This window comes from Meriones unguiculatus, chromosome X (genome assembly GCF_030254825.1).
Source record: "Meriones unguiculatus strain TT.TT164.6M chromosome X, Bangor_MerUng_6.1, whole genome shotgun sequence".
In the NCBI taxonomy this organism is placed as follows: Eukaryota; Metazoa; Chordata; class Mammalia; order Rodentia; family Muridae; genus Meriones; species Meriones unguiculatus.
This window is the reverse complement of record NC_083369.1, coordinates 81969063-81988425: the sequence shown is the minus strand read 5'-3', so window position 1 is coordinate 81988425 and position 19363 is coordinate 81969063. Positions and strand designations below refer to the sequence as shown.

Genomic DNA, 19363 nt, shown 5'->3' with positions numbered 1-19363 from the left:
AATAAAGTAACATTACAAATCTTAATTTATTCCTTATGAACATACTTACTCACATACATTTTCCTTTTTGTAGTTTGAGAATAAAAGGAATATTGCTTTACAACATAAGAATAAATTAAATTTTACATTATATCATGATATAATATTTTTTAAAAAACAATCTACTATATATGGGTAATATCTTCTATTTCCTAATGATGATGGGCATGTATTTATATTCGCTCATTTATGTTCATTAACAAAGCCAAACTGTAGTTAATTTGCAATTTATTTAAGACCTTAGCCTTAGACTAAGGATGTACATCAGTAACAATATTTTGCCTAGCATACCAGTTCTTACATGATAAAATAAGTAAAGAAAGGAAAGGAAAACAGCATGTAAGGGAAAAAACAGAGGGAAGAAAAAGGAAGGAGATGTAAGAAAGAAGGAAGCAAAGAGTAGAAAGGAAAAGCAAACAAAACAAAATCTAGAAAGGGGTTAATTTGTGACTCAATGCAAAGCATTATCACTGAGTTGTTCTAAAGCTTTAATTCCAAGTACTTAGGAATCTTTCTACTCATTCTATGCTAACAATTTATCCAAGAATACCAGCATAATTTCAAGGTGCAAAATATATTTCACATTTAGAATGAACCCACCAATAAAACATATTACGTAAATTAAGGTAAAGATGCATTTCATTTCAAATTACATGAAAAAATGAGGATTATAGACTTGGGGAAACAAAAATTTTTTGTTGTTAATATGTTAACTTTTGAATTTTAAGTATAAAATTACATACTAGTAACAGGTTTCATTATGGCATTTGCATTTTTTAATTTATTTTTTCACATAACTAATATATATGAGCACTCTATTTGCATGCATGCTTGATGACAGAAGAGGATGTCACATCTCATTATAGATCACTGTGAATCACCATGTGGTTGCTGGGAATTGAACTCAGGATGTCTGGAAGAATAGCCAGTGCTCCTAACCACTGAGCGTTCTCTCTAGACATCATTATGGCATTTTTATCCATGATTTCTATTGTTTTTTTCTCCTCACTCTAACCCTACCATTGGCCCCCACATTTAAACACATTTTCACGCAGTAATGCCCTTTAATCATATGTATTCTATTAACCTCACCATTCTTTCTAGTGTCCTGACTCATATATATATATATGTGTGTGTGTGTGTGTGTGTGTGCACCAATAATAAAAATTTAAAGAAGTATGTCTCCAAAGCCCCCCCCAAAAGCATTTCTCTGTGTAGTTCTAGAAATCACTCTGTAGACAAGGCTACCATTGAACTCAGAGATCCACCTGCTTCTGTCTCGAGTGCTACTACTAAAGTCATGTGCCATCACCACTGCCAACGCCAACTTGTGTTTACTTTTCGTAACTTTGAGTCAAATTATTTGACTAATTCAGAAATAATCAACTTAAAATTTCAGCTCCTGGGGTTGGGGATTTAGCTCAGTGGTAGCGCACTTGCCTAACAAGCACAAGGCCCTGGGTTCAGTCCTCAGCTCTGGAAAAAAAAAGACAAAATAACAAAAAGACCAAAAAAAAAAAAAAAAAAAAAAAAAACAAGGTAACTAAAATTTCAGCTTCTATTTCCTCCATAAAAAAAAACAAAAACAAACAAACAAAAAAAAAACAAAACAATAAGAACAAAAAAACCTACTTAGGGTCAAGTAACTAATCTTTTAAGTTATCATGACAATGATTTTAATTCTACATTACAATTTTTTGATTATTCAAATTTTTAAATCCCATTATAAGATATAAAATCATATCAACGATGATAGAAATGAAGGAAAAAACTTAAGTTATAAATGCAGCACAAAAGCTTTTATTTGTTATAGTTTACAGTTTAAGCTAAAACTGAACTTCCTCATTTGAAGATGAATTTGGTGAGCAGAAAACCAACTATTACTTACTATATAGAAATAAATGATTTAAAATTTCAAGAAAAAAAGATTTAAGTTGAGCCACGCGGATGGCATACACCTTTAATTCCAGCACTCACGAGGCAGAGGCACGAGGATCTCTGTGAGTTCAAGGACAGCTTGATCTACAGAGTGTATTTCAGGACACTAAAAGCTATTACACAAAGAAACCTTGTCTGAAAGGAAAAAAAAAAAAAGCTTTAAGTCATTTAAAAAGGGGAATTCATATTAACTATGAAATTTCATTTCATTTTATCATAAGCCAAGAAAGACAGAACAAAGACTATCAGTAACATAAATAATGCTAAGGCTTAAGTAATTTTCCTGACTGATCCAAGTCATTTTATTTAAGCAAAATATTCAATACTAGCCTACATAAAAAATGTACCATGACGTATTGCTGGCATTGATATTTAATAAAACTTTAAGACAGGTGCATAAACAATATTTAAATCTTCCTTGGAATTGGGGTACTGTAGCTCGGTGATAAAGCACAAACAAAACAAATAATAACTTTGAAATTATTTAAGCCTAGAACATCATGCTTAATGGTACCCAAGTTGGTTACACGTTAATTACCTAAATATTTAATACTGAAGTTTACCTCTTTCCGCTTTTGTAAGAGGAGTTCTAGCCTTTCGTTTGCTCGTTTTCCAATCATTTTATTCCGTTCTGCTTCATACTGTCTTTGTGTGTTATCCATATTAATGCTAAGATTTAGGGCCACATTTACCAAAGCTGTCATCAACTTCATAGCTAGGTTTTGAAGGAGAAAAATGTTGAAATTAGTATAACAGAAGCAAAATTGTGGTAAGAAACAGCCAATCATCTCTTTGACAGAAATAAAGCATACAACTGCTAGAAATGATAACAGCACATAAATATATAGAATATTATGTGTCAGAAATAATGTCTGTCTACCTAAATAATTATCATGGATTGGGTTACCTCCTAATCCTCACAAAAGCCCACCACAGTAAGAGCCAAGGAAATTCAAACTCAAAGACATTAAAACACACACATACATACACACACAAAACTGGGTCCTTAAGCTGGAGAGAGATGGCTTAGCAGTTAAAAGCACTGGCTGCTCTTTCAGGACCCAAGTTCAATTCTCAGCACCTATATGGCATCTTATAGCCATCTGTGACTTAAAATTTAGGGAATCCAAAGCCCTCTCTCTGCCCGCCCCAAGCAATAGGCACATACATGGTATACTGACAAACATGCAGGAAAAACATGCAAATATGTAAAATGTTTTCTACAATGATTTTTTTGGGAATATGATTGATCTTCTAAATAAATTACAGGTTATATTAAATCCATTTTACTATTGCTCTATCTAAAGTAATAAGAATCAAATACTACTTTTAAAATAATTTTGAGACAGGGTATTGTACTGTTGCTGAGGCTAGCCTGAGATTGACTAAGTAGCCCAGACTGGTCCGTAACTCATGGCAACCTTCCTGCATTAGCCTTCCAGTCACCATACCCAATTTTAGCACTTCACATCAAATTATTTTGGACTAAGAGAATGTCATTATGTAACAACTTTTAGATTTCTTGTTATATTTCATCATAATGATAATGATAAGATTGTAAAGAGACATATGCATGCATCATACAAAATGAAATGGCAATTAACAAAAGTTTGTTCAGGAAATATCCTTCATAACATTTTGCTACTAAACTTGAAACAAGACTACTTTTGCCTAGAATTGTGAATGTATTAATCATTAATACAAAGATCTAATAATTCTGTCATTTCTTTACCATATTTCAGACAACCTGACATACAGTATATTAAGTGATATAACAAAGAAAAAGTACACCTTTGTTCTACTGAGTTTTTTTTTCCCTATAAGCTATGTAAAAGCATGAGAAAAGAATCAAGAGAAAAAAAAAAAAACAATCGGTTCTCTACAGTTAACAGTAAGCACGAGAAAGAGAATATTAGCTAAGGGGTTAAAAAAACAAAAGTAGCACTCAGGATGCAGGGGCAGGAAAAATGACTGTGAGTATGAAGCCAGCATGGTCTGCATAGTGAATTCTAAGACAGTCGAGAACACCCACTGAGATATTGTCTTAAACATACATTCCTCCCTTGATGATAATCTTTCTTGTCTCTACCCTAAGACAACAACCTACAGACTGGGAAAGGATCTTCACCAACCCTGTATCTGACAGAGGGCTAGTATCCAAATATATAACGAACTAAAGAAGTTAAACAGCAACAAATCAAGTAATCCAATTAAAAAATGGGGTACAGAGCTCAACAGAGAATTCTCTATAGAGGAATATTGAATGCCAAAAAAACAAAGAAATGCTCAATGTCCTTAGTCATCAAGGAAATGCAAATCAAAATGACTCAGAGAATTCACCTTAATCCCATCACAATGGCTAAGATCAAAAACTCAATTGACAATACATGCTGGAGATAGTGTGGAGCAAGGGGAACCTTTGTCCACTGCAGGTGGGAATATAAACTAATGCAACCACTTTGGAAATCAATCTGATGCTTTCTCAGACAATTAGGAATAGTGCTTCCTCAAGATCTAGCTATACCACTCCTAGGTATATATCCTAAATATGCTAAAGTACACAACAAGGACATTTGCTCAATCATGTTTGTAAGAGCTTTATTAATAATAGCCAGAATTCATAAAAAAACAAAATGTCCTTCAATTGAGGAATGGATACAGAAATTGTGGTGCATTTACACAATGGAATACTATTCAGGAATTGAAAACAAGGAAATCATGAAATTTGCAGGCAAATGGTGGGAACTAGAAAAGATAATCCTGAGGGAGGTATTCAAGAAACAGAAAGACACACACAGTATACACTCACTTATAAGTGGATATTAGACAAATAATATAGGACAAACATACGAAAATTTATATACCAAAAGAAGCCGGGCAAGAAGGAGGATCCTGGGTAAGATGATAGCACAGATATCAGAAGAGGGGAAAATAGGGAACAGGACAGGAACCTACCACCAAGCACCACTTAAAGACTCTACCTAGCAGGGTATCAAAGCAGATGCTGAGGCTCATAGCCAAACATTGCGTGGAGTGCAGGGAATCTTAGGAAAGAAGGGGGAGATAGAAAGACCTGGAGGGGACAGGAGCTCCACAAGGAGAGCAACAGAACCAAAATATCTGGGCACAGGGGTCTTTTCTGAGACTGATAATCTAAACAAGGACCATGCATGGAGGTAACCTAGAACCCCTGCACAGATATAGCCCATGGCAGCTCAGTCTCCAAGTAGTTTCCTAGTAATAGGAACAGGGACTGTCTCTGACATGAACTCAGTGGCTGGCTCGTTGAGCACTTTCTCCTCACGGGATAGTAGCCTTACCAGGACACAGAGGAAGACACTGCAGCCAGTCCTGATGAGACCAATAGTCTAGGGTCAGAGGGAGGGGGAGGAGGACTTCCCCTATCAGTGTACTTGGGGGAGGGGGGGGGAGATGAAGGAGGCAAAGTGGGATTGGGAGGGAATAAGGAAGGGGACTACAGCTAGAATACAAAGTGAATAAACTGTAATTAATTTTAAAAAAAATTAAAAAGAAAAAAGTGTCGGGAAAAGATTTTAAATATACCAACCTGCCAGGGTGCTTGTATGTCGAAATGCTCTGACTTGTGAATCAGACAATCCAGTAAGAAGTGAAATGACAGTATCCATCATATATTCATCATATATGATACTATATTGACACTGCCGTACTAATACACCAATGAACTCACAAAAACTGGACTTGAACTTCTTCCATTGAGGACCAGCCATAGTTAGTGGGTAATCCCCACTGTCCTAAAATTAAAGGGTTTAAACAGTAATTCATTCCAAGTTCATGACTTATTTCATTTGCTTTTAACATATCCTACATAAAAACATAAAAATACTACTTTATTATACCTTCCTTTTCTACAATAAATTCTCAAAAAAAGGTAAAAGGATATGCAAAGACAGATGCGTATCTCTTTGAACACTGTCCTTTTATTTAAAATCAAAGGAGATTTTAATAAACTTGACTTTAATGAATGAGATTACATATCAATTACTGAGGTTAAAATATTAAGTATTCAAAGTAGAACATTCTTCTGAAAAGTACAAATATACCTACTCAATTTCTTTAGAACAAAAACAAACCAAAATTATATCTTCATATTTGAAATAACAAAACTGTATTCTCAGCCAGTTAAATAAAAAAAAAAAAGTTAAAGTTTTGTATTACTTTCAAGACACCAAAGAGTTAATAGGCATAAAAAAACCACATATTTTACCAAATGGAAAACTGAGAATAAAGCTTAGTAGTAGAACACTTGCTGGGACTGATAGAGCTCTTAAATTTGATCCCAAGGACCAAACAATAAAACAAAATTAAATAAATAAAAGGAAATGCAGTTAATACAGTCTTAAAATGCCAGCACTCGATTTTCCTTTGTACATAAATGGTAGCATTTGTCCTTCTGAATTTAAACTGGTATTCTCCGTATAGCATTAAAATAAGTCCTAGGCTAAGGGTTTAGATTAGTAGCAGAGCACATACCAAGAACAAAACCCTGGGTTCAATCCACAGCATGCATGCATGCATACATGAATGCACATTTGATTATGTGTGTGTGTGTGTTTGTGTGTGTGTGTGTGTGTGTGTGTGTGTGTGTGTGTGTGTTTAAAATAAAAGAGACCAATAATAAATAAAATCTGTAAAGGATTCTCTGTTAAAAGACACAAAAAAATTTTAAATCAATTTGATCACTACAGTTTTTTACACTTAACTTCATAATTAATTTTCTAACTGTTGTCATATACAAATTTCTTGCTTGAAAATAAGGCCCTGGTATGTGCCATTAAAAGATTACCTTCATTTAAAGAAAGGGGAATTAAACTCAGGGTCTAAATCATGATAAATGCACACTCGACGCTGAGTTACTGATGAATTGATTTAATTGAATATATTGAAATATACTTGTGAGCAATTTGGTTTGCTGATATTTCAAGATAATTAACTCAAACTCTTGTTTTCTTTTACTAAGGAGGTTCTCACTAAACACTTACTATTGAAAGGTTAAAAAATTACCATTGCTAAAATTCTGAAGCCCTCCTAAATACAAAGGACAAACTAGCTGAGAAACAAATGAGAGAAACAATGCACTTCACAATAACAACAAGTAGGAAGTACCTTGGTGTAAGTCTAAAGAAGCAAGTGAAAGACCAATATGAGAAGAAGAAAAAAAAAAAACAAAAACTTCAAGTCTCTGAAGAAAGAAACAGAAAGAAATTAAAGAACATATCAAAAGATAGAAAGACATCCCATGCTGATGAATAGGTAGGATTAACACACTGAAAATGACTATCCCGCTAAAAGCAATCTACAGATTCAATGCAATTCCCACCAAAATTCCAACACAATTCTTTACAGAACTTGAAAGAACAATTCTCAGTTTCATATGGAAATAGAAAAACCCAAGAATAGCTAAAACAATCCTGTACAATAAAAGATCTTCTGGAGCTATCTCCATCCCTCATCTCAAGCTGTACAATAGAGCAACAGTAATAAAAACAGCATGGTACTGGCACAGAAACAAACTGGTGGATCAATGGAATCAAAATGAAGACCCAGAAATAAACCCTCACATCTATGGAAACAATTTTTGACAAAGAAGCCAAAACCATACAATGGAAAAAAGACAGCAACTTCAACAAATGGTGCTGGTCTAACTGCTTATCTACATATAGATAAATGAAAATAGACTCATTTATCACCCTGCACAAAGTTAAAGTTCAAGTGGATCAAAGACCTCAGCATAAAACCAGACACACTAAATCTGTTACAAGAAAAAGTGGGAAGAGCATTAACCTCATTGGCACAGGAGACAACTTCCTGAACAGAACTCCAACAGCACAGGCTCTAAGACCAAAAATCAACAAATGGGACCTCATGAAACTGAAAAGCTTCTATAAAGCAAAGGACACTGTTATCAGAACAAAATGACAGCCTACAGCCTGGGAAAAGATCTTCACCAACCTTATATCTGACAGAGGGCTAATATCCAAAATATATAAAGAACTCAAGAAGTTAAACACCATCGTACTAAGTAATCCAATTTTAAAAAATGGAGTACATAACTAAACGGTGAATTCTCAACAAAGGAATATAGAATGGCAGGAAAACACTTAAAGAAATAATCAACAACCTTATCATCAGGAAAATGCAAATCAAAACAACTCTAAGATTTCACCTTACACCCATCAGAATGGATAAGATCAAAAATACAAAGGATGATGCATGCTGGAGAGGATGTGGAGAAAGGGCAACCCTCTTCCAATGCTGGTGGGAGTGTAAACTTGTACAACCACTTTGGAAATCAATCTGGGGCTTTTTCAGAAAGTTAGGAATAGTGGTACCTCAAGATCCAGCTATACCACTCCTAGGCATATACCCAAAATATGCCCCACTATTCAATAAGGACATTTGCTCAACCATGTTTGTAGTAGCTCTATTCATAATAGCCAGAATCTGGAAACAACCTAGATGTCCATCAACAGAGGAATAGATACAGAAAATGTGGTACATTTAAACAATGCAATACTACTCAGCAATTAAAAACAAGGAAATCATGAAATTTGCAGGCAAATGGTGAGAACTAGGAGGTAACCCAGAAGCAGAAAGATACAAATGAAAATTACTCACTTATAAGTGGATATTCGAAATAAAATATATGATAAACACTAAAAAATCTATAGTCGTAAAGGAGCTAAACAACAAGGGGGGCCCTAGGGAAGATGCTTAAAACTCACTCAGAGGGGCAAAGAGGATGGACATCAGAAGTAGGAGAAGACAAGGAACAGGACAGGAGCCTTCCACGGAGGACCTCTGAAAGACCCTACCTGCCAGGGTATCGAAAAAGATACTGAGAGTCATAGCCAAGCTTTGGGCAGAGTGCTGGAATCCTTAAGGAAGAAGAGAGTAATAGAAAGCTCTGAAGGGGACAGGAACTCCACAAGGAGAAAAACTGAGCCAAAATACCTGAGCCCTGGGGGCCCTGCAGAGACAATACTCCAACTAAGAACCATACATCGAGAGGACCTAGACCTCTTTTCAAAGGAAGCCCATTGGCTGCTCAGTTTCTAAGAGGGTACCCTAGTAAGGGGTACAGGGGTTGTCTCTGACATGAACTCAGTAGCCGATTCTTTGATGACTTCCCTCTGGAATGTGCATCCTTGCCAGGACAGAGAACAAGATGATGCAGCCAGCTTTGATGAGATCTGGTATGTTAGGGTCACACAGATGGTGAAGAGGTCCTCCCCTATCAGTGGACTAGGGATAGGACATAGGGGGAGAGAAGAGAGGGTAGGTGGGAGGAGACAAAAAGGAGGGGGCTGCAGCGGGAATACAAAGTAAATAAATTATAATAAACAAATATATAAATAAAATTAAATTTAAAAAATACCATTGCTCATAAATACCAGTCCTTCTAAGGGACTGATTAATAGCACTTACTGGCATCAAAACCATTTTAACAACTACTCTGTCTCTTAGAATGACAGCTGAAAGCTTTCTCATTAGACAAAGTAAGCAAAAATGATCAAATGAAACAAGTGGAATAAGAGTTTCTACTTGAAAATTCAAGTTGTTTTAGAAGTGTAAAACTCCTCGTGCTAGAATACAGCTACAAATTAAACAAGGACAAATTCCATCCTGAAGAATCTTTCCTTTGGTAAACCTACCAATGATTTATTGGCATTAATATTTCAATGAAAACTGTGATAATCAACTCCAATATATACTATTTTTGTCCTTGCAGTTGAATTTAAAGTGTTTTTATAAAATAATCTATGTATTTATCGAAAATACCTATTTAATTATTTGAATAAACATTCCTTTTCCAAAATTTCAGAATGTTATATTCCAAATTGTGGTCTCTGACTTTTTATATTTATAATAACAATTGTTATTAAGTTCTTGGTACGTGAATAGAATTAGAAATGCTATGCAAGTTTTGATTTTTGAACAACCTTATAAAAATTTTATAATTCCCATTTACATGAGACTGACGCTAAGACAACTTACCTGATGTTGCATAGCTATCACTTGATTAGCATTATAAATAATACCTACAGTATTAGTACTTGAAAATGTATAAGTACAAAGTCACAATTAAAATGAATAAAATTAAAACATTTAGAATATTACCTCATCAAATTCTTCAGTCATTTTTCGAATTATCTCAGAGTTCTGCATATGTCTAAACATCTCTGCTGTGACAACCCCTGAAATTTCCAATTAATAAGTTAATATATGAACTACTGAAAACAGCTATAGAAAACTTCTAGTAGTGCATCTAATAAGTCTACATTCACAATAAAAGCATAAATCTTAACCCACACTGCTAGGTTCTTCCAAGCACGATCAATTTTGACCATTACTACCCATGTTACTTTATTCATACTATTTTATGCTATGGTGTTCTTCCATGTTCATGGAGAATAAGATACCATAATTTTTGGATATACATATTCATCATGTAAAATCGTGTCATACTGGAATATAACTTATGGATAGCATCCTGTCTTAGATTATTTCTACTACCTAATACAGTGTTAAAGCTATGGTTGTTATAGTGTATTATCGTTTAGGCAATAGTAAGAAGAAAACACTGTACCTATTTGGTTAAAGCAATATTTAATTATTTTTTTAAATATTCAGATATGACATCTGCTATCTATAATAGGATAATTTATACGTTTTGCCTCTTTAACAGACAATGATAACATTTGAGAAAGAGGATGAAAGTGAAGACATGGGAAAGTAACAGATCCGGTTCAATTTAACCATGCTCCTTTACTGGCCAATACTACGCACTAAACAACTATGTAATGACATCCTGTAATCATTTATAGATTAGTGTCAGTAGTGCAGGATAAGTCTAGCAGATGTTAAAACTTCATGAAGGTATCTTCAAAAATACTGTACCACTGTCAAGTTCTGGAGGATAAGCAGGAGCACTGGATCTTGTCATACTGGGAGTGGGGAGTACTACTTACCAACAACACTAAAAAAACAAACAAAAAAATTCTCCCCCCTCTTTTTCTCCCCCCCCCCCCGTATATATAAAATTAAGAAGATTCTAAATGGGCTGGATAGATGGCTCTGTGGAAAAGATCACTGGCTGTCCTTTCTTTCAGAGGACCCAGGTTCAATTCCCAGCAACCAGATGGCAGCTCACCACTTTCTGTAACTCCCAGTTCCAGGAGAACTTACACCCTCACAGACATACATGCAATACACATGAAATAAAAATCAAAAACCATAAAAAGACTCTAAAAAAGTAGGTTTCCATTATTATTTTTTCCAAAAGCCTTTAGTGCTATTTATTTCCTCTCCTGTATTTCCTTCTTTATCCTCCTTCCGCTTCGCCACCCAATTTCACCCTTGTTTCATTATTTCCTTCTTATCTTTTAAACCATTGTGTACTGACCTGGAAGACTTATCCCTACATGCTACTTTATAGTGTTACTGAGTACTATATGTGCTTCCAATTGAGAAATCAATCATCAATTTTAAGATCTAAAAGATGAATACCTGGCACCATTATCAGATAAAGAACTAATGGCCATGCAGGTAATAGGCCTTAGCAGAGAACCTAGTACTATCATTATGCTAAATGAATATAGTTAAAGTAATTCTGAATGACTTCTCATTACAGCCCCAGATTAATTATTTGGGGATGGTGATCAACACAGTGAACTACTAGCCAAGGTACAGAGAACAAGAGACTGCAGAATTCTCATCCCTGAATTGAACATATACACTGATCTCCCTCTTCCCAAGATTTGGTTAACATTGTGAAAGAGGTGGCAAAAAGAATGTAAGAGACAGAGGTGGTGGATTACCACAAGAAAACAGTGTTTTCTTTACACAGCAGAGCACATACGCACTCACTCACCTCAATTGAGACAGTATGTTACCTGCGACAGAGAGAATTTCCCCCCCTAGTAAACTCAACAACAGAGTGCCACACATCCAACAATATTTTGAAGCTACAACTTAGTTTTGGTGAATTTCAACAGAAGGGGAAAAAGGGAAATATGTTAGGTGGGTAAGGAAAATAGGATGGATCTGGGAAGAATTGGAGGATGTAACACACGGTATGGAATTCTCAAAGAATTTGTTTTAAAGTAGTTAAAACCAATAAAATTATAAATTTGATGCATTAAAATTTGAAAGGGAGAAGGAAAAGAAATAAATCATTAAAGGTAGAAGAAAGTAAATTCCCTAATGAATAGGAATGCCAATCCCCATAAGCTTACTTTCCTCCTCAAAAGAACATGATAGCCAGAAACCAAAAAATAAACAGAAAAGCATCAAAGGGCACGAAATAAAGATGCCATAAACTCCAGGCTCTGAATTCTGAGGCAGTTCTGATGGTGCCATCAGAATATCAGGCCACAGCCCACAGTCTAAAGATGTGCAAGACATGAAGTGAAAACTACCAAACAGAAAAGGAACAGGGAAGGGAGGGAGAGAGGGAGAGAGGGAGAGAGGGAGAGAGAGAGAGAGGGAGAGAGGGAGAGAGAGAGAGAGAGAGAAAGAAAGAAAGAAAGAAAGAAAGAAAGAAAGAAAGAAAGAAAGAAAGAAAGAAAGAAAGAAAGAAAATGTGGACTGGCCAAAAAATTAACAACAGAGCAGCCTGGAGTCACTCTCAGTACAGCCAATGATTCCTAACTGAATGAACAACTGCAGAGTCAATCCTCATAGTGCTGGTGATAGTCTTATTAAAAATCTAATAACCACAAGAAGAACAATACAGCCAAAATACCTGGACCTGCAGAGACCGATACTCCAAACACAGACCATGTCTGGAGAGGACCTAGACCCCCTATTCAAAGGAAGCCCATTGGCTGCTCAGTTTACAAGTGCGTTCTGTAGTAAGGGAGTCAGGGGCTGTCTCTGACATGAACTTAGTGGATTATTAGATTTTTTAGAGTTCATGTCAGAGACAGCCCCTGATCCCCTTACTAGAGAATCCACTTGGAAACTGAGTAGACTACTAGATCACCTCCACCTGGGGACTACAGTCTTGCCAGGCCACAGAGGAAAATGATGCAGCCAGCCCTGATGAGACCTAATAGGCTAGGGTCAGATACAAGGGAAAGGTCAGTGGACTAGGGGAGGGGCATAGGGGGAGAAGAGGGAGGGTGGGTGAGAGGAGACAAGGGAGGGGGCTGCAGCAGGGATACAAAGTGAATAAATTGTAATAATAATAAATAAGTAATTTTTTAAAAATCTGATAACCCTAAAATTACATAATATTTCTACTTATGTACCTGCAATAATTTCAAAGAGTATCACAAACAAAGGAGACGATAGAAGCTACCTATGATCTTTACTGATTTACTGATCAAACAGGCTTGTGGGTATGATGTTCCAATTTACATAATTATGTTGCTTCGTTAAAAGTTTGTCCTAAAAATTTTGTCCCGTTAAAAAAAAAATTCTATATTTTGTTCTTTCCCTACTCTTATTTCAAAATATTTTTAAACTAAGTTAAAACATCACAAAATGTTGAACCTACAATAAATGGGAATTACACTAGAGACTGTTATTTAGGAGTTTTAATCCCTACACTCTATTATTCCATACCATCTGAACCTATCTCTTCATTATTTACTTTCTCCCTTTTCTTTACAGTTCTTCATTCCTAAATAAGATGCAAAAAGTAATAAATCTAATAAAATACCATAAATTGTTAAGTTTTTAGATAAATTTCACAGTGAATATCTTTGTCAACAGACTTTCTCTTGCTTTATTATATGCTTTAGTCCTTATAAATTTTACACAGATATAATGCAAATAATTCATTACCTAGACATTATTTTCTATGAGAAAAAAAAATTCCTTAAAGAAGTGGCTATTTGAGAATTTATGATTCTAAAATAAATATATTTTACCTTTACAGCCCGAACACTGAATAAAAAAGTTGATAAGGTCAAGAAGTGCTATATCTCGGTCATGCTTGTATGATTCTATCCAATCATCTACCACCGACTAGAGCAGAAGGAGAAAAAAAGATTAGTTTTTACTGATTGTTTAAGAAGCAATTAGTTCTAATGAAAGTAATAAAATTTGACAGTATGTAGTATCATATGAACACATATTCATATTTTTAAGTTGCAAGTTTGATTTTATTTTTAATAGCATCAAATTCAATAAAGTAACTATCTGACAACACAAAATAATCATCTACCCTCTATTCATTCATAATTTTAAAAAGAAAACTGGGGCAATCAGATATTTCAGCAGGGTATTGGACCTGAGTTCAATCCTGAAGACCCAAATAATATTAAGGAGAGAAACAGAACCAGCTGGATGAGTTGTAAAATGACTACCACATGCAAGTCATAACATACACACTTCCTTGTTTTATGTGCATACACACATGCACATGCACACACACATACACAAACTTTTAAACAATTAAAATTTCAGAAACCAAAGACTAAGTTATAGCACTTAGTTCTATTCTACAGTCCATAATTATGTCTTAGAAACAATAATATTATAGAAAGTATATCACCCTCATATTTTCTATATAACAAGATTCCTTTTGACAAGGGTCACACCAGTATTCTATGTTTTTTATCATGACACATGTACATGCTTTTGTGAAAAAACACATACAAACACAAACATACATTTTCTAAAATCTAAAAATTTGCTGGCTGTGGTGGTGTACGTCATTAATCCAAACCCATGGGAAGCAGAGGCAGGTGAGTCTCAGTGAGTTCAAGGCCAGCCTGGTATATACAGTGAGTTCCAGGATAGCCAAGGTTTCACAGAGAAACCCTGTCTCCAACTGCTCCCACCACCAAAAAATCTAAAAATTTATCAAACAAAAACTAAGTTATAATATTCAGTTTTATAAGGTGTAACTGTTTCTTTATGCCATTAATAATATCCTAGGAAACATATCCTTAAATTTTCTTTCTAAGAAAGCAAATATTCAGGAGTGTTCAAGCCTTACACATGGAATGAAGTTTTAGCTAACTTTTGCCATTGCTTGGTGTGGATAACAGCTTTGGACAAGTCCTCTCACATAAGTACATTATTCTTGTATTTTCTGGTGAAATGCCACACCTGGAGGCACACATTTCAGACCTCTTTCATAGGTCTTTTCCTGAATCTTTAAATAATGTGTTTGGGGGAACTGATGCTACAAATATGCTGATAGGAAGAGCTCCAGGTGCAAGCGTCATAAGGGTGACTCATCAGAGATTGAGTGCACTGCCAAGAAAATCCTACCTCAGCCCAGATATGAATAAGAGGGCCAAAGGGAAAGTGGAAATGAACAAGATGGTACAGAAAAGTAAGTACTTTTTGAACACTGCTTGGAGAGGTGTTCTGCAGTGTGTCCTGGGTGCCATGGCTCCTATGGTGGAGAGGTGGAGATGCTGTCTTTACTTTGAGGCTGATTAAGCCAAGTCTGTTTTCTTAAGTGATAAATTTGGGTCTTCCTCATTGTCACTTCAGAACACTAGCTATGTTTGGTTAAAGACAACTACTCTCCTCCACAAAAACAAATGCTGAACACTATCTCTTCTCACCTGAAACTCAATAGATGGAACCAGGAGGCCTTAGTGCTGGTCAATGATGTCAGAAAGCAAGCCTAACACTCAAGAAGAATAAAAACAGCTTGAGTGTTGTGAAGGGCAGTCTGGAGAGGGAATTTGCATGTTATGACCTGTTGGCATGCAGCCTTCGGCAAAGGTGTATTGTTGGAGACCATTGTTTTTACTTAAATGAAAACATTTAAAATAGTGCTGCCTAGAAAGGGGGTGTCAACACCCTAAATAGTATACTGTACATACTGAGGCAAAGTCCCAGTGTTGTGTTCCTTCTATCTCCAGCAAGTTAGGTATTTATTACATTGTCCATCTGACTTTATAACCCGGAATCAACCCATGAATTGAACTATTATTGCCAAAGAAATGGTAGGGAATTTGGTGTGTAATCTTAACAGCATAAAGTTGCTTGTGCAGACTATTTAAGTATCTGGAGAATTTACTAAAAAAAAAAAAAAAAAGTAAATGCCCTACTTTCTTTGTTCCGTAAAACATTATAAATAAAATAAATTTAAACATCATTTTAAATGCACAAAAGTAATCAATAGTTTCTAATAAGAATGACTGTGAGGAAAGTTAGATAAAGGAAAGCAAGATTTGAAGAGCCCATGACATACAAATGTTGAAATTCTACCTTGAATTCCAGTAATATATACAATATATCATATATTAATCAAGTTTAAATTTTAAATTTAAATAACAAAAAGGTAAATATCAACATTACAATGGAAATAAAAGTTGATTTTAGAAAGAGGTAAAAGCTGGATTAATGAGAAAATATAAAATGAAAGCTTTTTCAGTGGTGGACCCTAATAATACCATAGTTGTAAAAAAATGGCAAATTATATACTAAATAAGAATCAAAAGTAAGACAATTCACAGGTCTGGAGCAGTAATAGTATCAGATGCCCAATACTCCAAAATTTACCTATCAAAATTCCAACTGACACATTTGCAAATATTAAATCTAATCCTGGAATTCATAGCTAAAAAAGAAGCTAAATATCCAAATCAGTATTTTAAAATGAAAATATCTGACCTGGAGAGATAGCACAGTGGGTAAAAGGCTTGCCTCACAAGCTTGAAGGCCTAAATCTAATCCCAGAACCAATGTATATACTGTCAGGTCTGTGGTGTACACCTGTACTCCTGGGATGGGCAGGCAGTGAATCAGAAGGATCCCTGGAAACTCTGCCTAACTGATGAGCTCCAAGCCAATTAGAGACCCTGCCTCAAAGAAAATAGACAACATTGCTGAGGTTTATATACCTGAGAAACATGCATTAAAAAAAAAAAAAAAAAAAAAAACATGATACACATGCATTAAAAAAAGCTGGTAGACTCATGCTTCATGATTTAAAACCTACTGCAAAGACAGCAGTGGAAATATAGATCCATGTAATGCCCTTAATATTCAGTTAAAAAATTTAACAAGGATCCCAAGGTAATTTAATTTCGTAGGAAAGTCAACAGATGACCCAGGAACGACTGGAGGAATGAAGCTGGATACGGCCTTTGGTCATAAATATACTACTTAACTCAAATTGATGAGATACCTTTAAAAAGAAACTAAAAACTATAAAATTCCTAAAAGAAAACATAAAAGAAGACTAGTCCAATAGTATGAACACAAGAAAATTGAATATGACTTATTCAAAAATGAAAACTATATTTCAAAGGCTTCATCAAGAAAGTGAAAGATAATCCACAGAAAGGGAGAAAATGTTTTTAAATCACATGTCTGACAAGGTATTTGTACACAAAATATATAAAGAACTTTCACAACTAATTAATTTTTTAAAAGACAAAATGAAGGATAGGGAGATGGCTCCGAGGTTAAACTGTTCTTCCAGAGGATCTGGGTTTGGTTCCCAGAACCCACATAGAGCTGACAACCATCTGTAACTGCAAGATATCCAATGTCCTCTTCTAACCTTAGAGGGCACCAGGTACGCATGTGGTGCACTAACATACATGTACACACACACACACACACACACACAGAGAGAGAGACAGAGACAGAGAGGACACAGAGAGAAATAAATATACACAGTTCAAAAAAGTCAATAAACAACCAACCAATAAATACATGAAGATGTTTAATACAAATTAAAAATAAAGAAAAATACATAAAAATTTCATGTCATTCCTACTAAAATGATTATATTTTACAAACTACAGTAAAAAGCACTGGCAAAGCTGTGGAATGATGAAACACTAAAATACTGCTAGCAGGAATGTAAAATGGTAGTCGCTAAGGAAAAACATTTTGGCAACTCCTCAAAAAAGTAAATATAGAGTTACCATATGACACTGCAATTTGATACTCAGGTATATATTTCTCAAGAGAAATTAAAACATATGTTTGACTACATACTTGTACAGCACTATTCAAAGTAAAAGAAAGTAGTGACAAATCGAATGTGTATGAATGTAGGAATGTAAACAAAATAGTAAATGTTCATAGAATATACCAGATCAACCAAAAGAAAGTCATAATACATGCCACAACATGAATAAACCTTTGTAAAGTTACGCTATAAAACAGAAATTACTTATAAGGTTATATGATTACCCAGAGGTTATATGAATCCATTTAAATAAACTGTCTAGAACAAGTGAATATATACAAAGTAGGTTAGTGGTAGCCTAGACCTGCTAAAGAAAAAATTGGTTTCTATGACTTTCTTTCTGGGACATGAGCTTCCATTCTAGAAGACTGAAAATACTCTTAAAACTAAATTATGGTGATAGCTGTACAGTTCTGTATGCATCTAAATATCACTGGAATTAAGCCTTCAAAATTCTTCCTACTTCTATAATTTGGATAAGGAATGCTTGTTCCTCCTGCAAAGGTCCATGTATTAAATGTTCAAGGCTTAGTCTTCAACTTGGACTTACTGGAAGGTGGTACAAACTTTAATAACATTTGGGAACCTAATAAGAGCTTCAGGCACTTGGAAGTATGCTCTCAAAGAAAATTATAAAACACCAGCATCTTCCTGTTTTTGGACCACTGTGAGATAAACAAGTTTACCCTATGTTCTCCTCATCATCACATAACACATAATCATAGCCCCAAAGAAGAGGAGAGGACAACAAATAACCACAGACTGAAAACTTTCAAAAGGAATTCAAATAAACTTTTCCTCCTTTTATGTTGATCATCTCAGATATTAATTATAGTAATAAGCCTACATTTAAAGGTATTTCTTACAATAATGGACCTACATATAAGTCATTCTCAATATAACAGCTTATACATGTTAACCAACACAAGTGACAATATTTTTCCCAAAATGACTAATAAAAGGAAACATCACATAACTAGGATAGCTTAAAATCATAGTCCCCAGGTCTTTAAAAACTATTCTCCAACAACATATGGGGGGGTCTATGCCTTCTTTCCCTACAACAGAGTATAAGAATATATCCAAAATTAGGTCACAGAAAGCCACACAGCTGCACTGTTTTCTTGAATCAGTAGGGGATAGGCTACTACTTAAGACTCCAAATTCAGAAAATATATACTGTAAAAAGCCCAAGTCACATGGAAAGGTTATTTATAAGTAAAGCTCTGGCTGACTCCAGCCTCTGAGTTACCACAGAGTATGTGCCATGCATGAGTAAAGACTTAGGACAACTGTGTTAATACCAGATATTCAATAAGTACCAACAAAAATCATATACAGCAAAGATGTCTTTCCTACATAGGTCTGCCTGATTTCTAGACTCAGTTCTAGAAATAAAGGCACACTGAACAATATAGATATAAAAAGGTCTAATGAAATTTAAAA

At 34.9% G+C, this 19363-nt stretch overlaps 1 protein-coding gene across 7 annotated transcripts in view; it reads right to left on the bottom strand.

The window, feature by feature from the left end:
- Stag2 (STAG2 cohesin complex component) overlaps nt 1-19363 on the bottom strand; it is a 145155-nt gene that overhangs the window by 55897 nt on the left and 69895 nt on the right. For all 7 annotated transcript variants that reach the window (XM_060375190.1, XM_060375188.1, XM_060375192.1 and 4 more), the window contains 4 exons: nt 13896-13992; nt 10138-10214; nt 5546-5750; nt 2541-2692 (listed from right to left, as the gene is read on the bottom strand). In XM_060375190.1, the coding sequence (XP_060231173.1) occupies nt 2541-2692; nt 5546-5750; nt 10138-10214; nt 13896-13992 (531 nt within the window). The remainder of the gene's footprint in view (nt 1-2540; nt 2693-5545; nt 5751-10137; nt 10215-13895; nt 13993-19363) is intronic.